The sequence below is a fragment of the Poecilia formosa genome, unplaced genomic scaffold (genome assembly GCF_000485575.1).
Source record: "Poecilia formosa unplaced genomic scaffold, Poecilia_formosa-5.1.2 Scaffold153, whole genome shotgun sequence".
Classification (NCBI taxonomy): Eukaryota; Metazoa; Chordata; class Actinopteri; order Cyprinodontiformes; family Poeciliidae; genus Poecilia; species Poecilia formosa.
In genome coordinates this window covers 1,511,614-1,517,266 of record NW_006800092.1, presented here as the reverse complement: position 1 = coordinate 1,517,266, position 5,653 = coordinate 1,511,614, and the positions used below count along the sequence as shown (strand labels likewise).

Below are 5,653 nucleotides of genomic sequence, written 5' to 3'. Positions count from 1 at the left end.
GTTTATGACAGGTGTTATGTCATGTTAATGAAAGTGTGATGTCAGTCTTATTCAACCCCCTTCAAATAAAGTGTTACCTTGAATTTATGTCTCCAACAAGTGTTTTCACATGCTAAAAAGCTGAAAGCCATGGGGTTCATTCGCAAACTTTAATGTGTGTACACTGCAATAATAATCTCACCAACCATTTTTGGTCTAGTTTCTAGTGCAAATATCTTGACATAAGACAAAAGGAACTTGCAAGTAAATTTTCAGGAGATATAGGAGCCTGTTTTAAGTCAATAAATCCTTAATATAGTTGAAAAAGGACAAGTTACATATATAAAATAATCTGCTAGTGGAAGTAGTACCTGTTTTCTTTAATCGGTGGTGAGAAATGATTGACTTAAGCTCCTATATCTTGCTGAAAAGTTACTTGTAAGATAGCTTTGTCTTGTTGCAAGTGTACTAAGAGATTTGCACTAAAACCTAGACTTGTGTTTTTGCCGTGCACGTGCTCCCATACATTAAACACCAACGCCATGCTTTGAAATTACTTCGGATCATTGCGTTACTCACCAGTCCATTGCATGTACTTATCGCAGCACTCCCCTTCATGGAGGTCCCGTCCCACACCTCGCCTAGATAATGACACCAGGGGACTCCGGGCCGATGGATCTTGGCCCCTTCCAGGCCACCGTACCTCCTCTCTGTGGTGAACCCCGGAGCCAGCAGGTTTGGGTTAAGGGTGAGGTTAAAGTGCAAGCTGTGGCCGCCGTGCAGAAACTGGTAGAAGACTCGACCGCCGTCGGCTCTCTCCTCGGAGGTTTCCCGGCGCTGCACGCGGCGGGCATGGTGAGAAAGGATGTTTGACAGGAAGTGGCCTCTGGCATCGACTCTGGTGGGGTGAACCACTTCATACGGAGGCAGGTCATGTAGAAATCCCTCTGTAAAAGCCACGGTGGGAAACCATTATGTTTGGGAAGATGGGCAAATATATCATGGGAATGAAGAGAGTAATTAAACAATTAAGGGTCTGTAAAGCTGTAAATTAGACTCTGAAACTCTAAACCACGTCGCATGACTGCATAATCGCGTCATTTATGGGCTTGCATGCAGACGCAGTCTTCCATTAATGCTTCAAAACCTAATTTCCTTTCCACCATTTGGCTTTTGCTTTCATGTGCAGTGGGTTAATTATGGCTTTTGAAATTTGTTCTAATGGAAATGATCCTTAATTTCCTCCAACCTGAAGTGGATGCATCAGCAGGATCAAAAGAGGAGTCTCTAAGCGCTCCAGGAGATTGATAAGAACGAAGGAATTTTGCCTGCAAAAGGTGACCTTCCCACTCAACAACCGTATTGATATTAGTGTAATAATAGTACATATTATTCAACAGCTCCTCTAGAGAAAAGTGGGGGAATGTGGATTAGTTAACCCGGCATGACATCATAACGTCTTAGAGCTCAATTAGAATAAAAAAAACAAAAAACTTTTGAATCCATTCAAGTGCTGCTGGAGAGAAGATGCACAAACTGCACTATCCTTAGTAGTTGAACTCAAATCTTTTTAGTTCAAATTTATTTTTGTGTCTGTAACTCAATCAGTAATAATTTGCACATTTTTTAAGTGGCATCATGTGGACTGCCTTAAAGCAGTCGGCAGATTACTTACAAAACACTGCAGCCAGAGTGATCCCAGTTTAGAGAAGAAGTGAGAACGTTTCAAACAAATAGTCGAGTTGACAACTTGCTACAAAAGCTACATTCACAGGAAACTGTGTTTGACTTTTTCACCCCAACCAAAAAAAGCTGTTTTGTGCCACTTCCATATGAGGCACTGAACTGAAAATAATATAATCCTAAAAATGTTGAAGTGCGTTTGTGGCGGTGAAGCGCGTCGCAGCACATCCTCACCACTCCTGAGTCTGACACCCAAACAGACTCTTCTATAAAAGTTTCTGTCACAAAAGGTCGTTACTGTTAGGTGCATTTTCAAAGTGCGACTGTGCGTGTCCGGTAATGGCTGGAAGTTGTGTGAAGCGCTTTGGGGTTCTCCGGACTAAACAAAGCACATCAGTTTACCATTTATTACAACACGGCGACAATACTGTTGGCTCTCATCGCTCAAAGTCTTTGAAATCGATCCGTAGACGGAACATCAATTATTCCTTCCTTAAAAAGTGTTCGACAACATTCTTCATCTGTGCATGTAGGTCACTTTGGGGGTGGCAAATTGCTCACATAGACGTCTGATTGCAGCCGCATCACTCAGTGGTATGAATGACCATGCAAAATATTAAATTCAGCAAAACACTGGAATTGGGCAGCGGTGGAGAAAGTACTCAAAAAATGTACTTAAGGAAAAGTAAAAATACACAGACAAAAATGTACTCAAGTAAAAGTAAAACTACCACATTAACATTTGTACTTAAGTAAAAGTAAAACTACCACATTAACATTTGTACTTAAGTAAAAGTAAAAAAGTACTGGCTTTTAAAAATACTTAAGTATTAAAAGTAAAAGTACTTGCTGAATGAATTACCTAATCCCTAATACAATATCATTAAATGAACCGATTGTATTTAATTTTAATACATTAGAAATGTGCCATTGTAATGAGCAATGCCACAGATAAAGCATGTTTTTATTATGTTTACTCTCTGTAACATAGTTTAGACTTAGATATGTGATTCTATGCATCATATTTTCAGGGATGTAAACATCTTGTCTCCTGTCCTAACATAGCATGAAGTTCACTTTTATTGCCGCTAGAGGCTTTTATTTTGAAAGAAATCCAACAGAAAGGGGATGGAAAGAAGGTGGGTGAGGGAGGACATGCAACCAGGAACCACATAGAGTTGTAGTCAAGACCACCAACCCAAGACCAAGTCAAGACCAGCACCCTGTGCTACGTGACACAAAAAAATTAAGTTTTACCTATCAAAATTGGTTCTCAGATTGATCTGAAAGATCCCCATTCCATAAAACATCTAGATATTAAATACTTAGAGCTGAAATAAATTTAATCAGTAAAGATCCGTTCAGAAGAATCGGATCGTTCCTGAATGTCATATCACTATATTGCACTTTGGTCACAGCGTTGTCCCATATGTGCGACACCTCAGTCAACACCTCCACACAAAAATTCAGCGCATGAATGACAACTTTTTTTCATCGCAGATGCAACATGTGTCTCAGTACAGCTAGCTTTGTTAGCATCACGTCCACAGATCTTACCTTTCTTTAAGCTTTCCTTCCAAGTTAAGCTAAAAGTTGGACAAAATCCCCACCGTCTGTGAAAGCGAAGCGCTGCTGGTTTTACATGTCGCCATATCTTATGATTTATGCAGCGCCATTATATTACTGACGATCAGACAGACGTCTTCTCCCGCTCAGAGGAAACCACTGCGCATGTCTGGAGCTCCGTGCGAGTAAAGGTGGAGGCGATGGGTGACAACAGACACTAAGTCACGTTATTGCTTGGATTTTACGGCGCCACCTTAAGTCCCTGAACGTCACATTTTAACGGACATAAAGCGCAACGCGACTTGGATGTAACGAGTAACGCGACAGTTTTGTAGAAATGTAGTGAAGTAGAAAGTACAGATACTTACTGTAAAATGTAGTGGAGTAAAAGTAGAAAGTATCCATTATTAAATCTACTTAAGTAAAGTACAGATACACAAAAATTGTACTTAAGTACAATTAAGTACATTACTTCCCACCACTGGAATTGGGCATATTCAAACAATATTTTTGTCATATACCAAAGAACACTAAAGGCAATTTTTAAGCGTCCAATTTGATATTTTTCTCACGAAATAGTAATTGAGTTGTTGTAGTACAACAAAAATAACCCATTTTTATAATCTTTAAAACAGTCAACATCAGGAGTAAACAACTTCAGACAATCAGATTCACTTTTGTCTCTTGCCCTACTCATAGGCCCAGATTAAAGGATATCAAGCTTTAAATAAAAGATTACACATATGCAGCAGGGATCCCCAGATCCCACCTGTCTCATATTAAAAGTATAAAGCCGTTTTCTCCAACTGCAGCTGGATTTGTGTTTCTTGTGTATGCGAACGTAAAGTCAGTGTAATATTTGCCGACAGTGTAGCAATGGCAGCTGGAAGGATGCATCATTGGAAAAAATCCATCTCATGGTGAACAGAATTGAAATTCCTTCACTTTCTCACAAAGGGGTGACAAAACACAGTGATTGAGAAAGACGACAGTGCTACAAAAAAGTTATAGTAATGAAATGAATACAAAATGCGGAAAAACTACAGACTTTTATGTTCGGGTTTGGCACAAAAAGAAGAGACAGGTGGTTACATCCGAGAAACACTCAAGGTCTGTTGAACTTGCGTTGAACTTTTATTAGTATTCTGTTCGTCCACCTCCGATAAGAGACCTTAACTTTTCTTTTCTTCCAAAGAAAGACTCGGAGAAAATACCTGAATCTGTTGTGTTACAATGCCACTGTCCTTTAACTCTGCTGAAAGAAAATGTTAGCACATGAATCTTCTTTCTATTGCACATCCCTGAACATGGTCTCTTGTCCATGTCTGGTTTATTTTATTTTTTCACATTTTTCTTCCTTTAGTGACCCTTCAGGGGCTCCGTAGCCATCCAACATGACCCAAAAAATCTAAATCTAGCTGAAAATGTTTAGGGGAAGTTCTAAACCAATGCAAGTTTCAGACCACTGATGACTTGTGGAAAGTCATTTTCACTACATGAAGCAACATTCCCAATGAAACATTCACATTGAGCATGCCTAAACATGTTTTGAAATGAAACGAGAACATAAGATACTCACAACTGAATCCTGCTGACTTCTGAAACTTTTAAACCCCTGTGCGTTTATTATTTATTTGGAAACTCGTCTTATCAAGGGAGTGTGTGAGAGTTTACTCCTTCTTTTCTTGACACATGTTAGTCTGTACAGATTAAATTTAGACTCATCGCCATCCTTGGAGTCTAACTGAGCAAACAAACCAATTTTTTTTCCAGCGCTGCAATTTTAAAATGGATTATAATCCAATCGAAAATATAATTATAGCAGTGAAAATTGTCCTTCCATCACTGATAAATGTTTTAGGAAGTTTAAATGCAATACTTGTTTTTTCTGATCACACTTCTTTCCTTATATTTATTTGGGGTTTTTTTTGTTTTGTTTTTTTCATTTCAAAACCCAGGTTTTAATAAATCAGCCTGACATTAAAACAAATATTTATATTTACAGACATTTTCTTGGTCGTTTTGTTGAACCGATGCAGACTAATAATTGAGCCCTCATGATTCAGAAGAACAGCTTTCCCACAGCCAAGAGACGCGTTTGCTGACATTGTAGTTTCAGGAATGAGAAGATTCTGACTGTGTCAGCTTAGACTGAATGACTTGTTGCCAAGCTGGAACGTATTAAATCTGTGCAGTCATTTCCAAAGGGTGAAACATTTGTCTAGTGAAACACAAAGGGTGACTTTTTATTTTGGCCAGGCAGTCTGCACAGATGCAAATATCTGGACAAATGAGAATATCTTCAAGAAGGTACTATGTTTATTAAATCTAAAGGAAAACAATCGTATTACATAGCTTTAGTAGTAAAGTTTTTATTAATAAATGGACATTTTATTAATAAACAGAAAACTTGTTGGGGCATGCC

At 38.7% G+C, this 5,653-nt stretch overlaps 1 protein-coding gene across 1 annotated transcript in view; it reads right to left on the bottom strand.

The window, feature by feature from the left end:
* Positions 1 to 558: 558 nt before the first annotated feature.
* LOC103146194 (A disintegrin and metalloproteinase with thrombospondin motifs 7-like) overlaps positions 559 to 5,653 on the bottom strand; it is a gene marked incomplete at its 3' end in the record, with an annotated part of 7,150 nt that continues 2,055 nt past the window's right edge. Inside the window, exon 2 of the mRNA XM_007564003.2 lies at positions 559 to 926. Coding sequence (XP_007564065.1) covers positions 559 to 926 — 368 coding nt within the window. The remainder of the gene's footprint in view (positions 927 to 5,653) is intronic.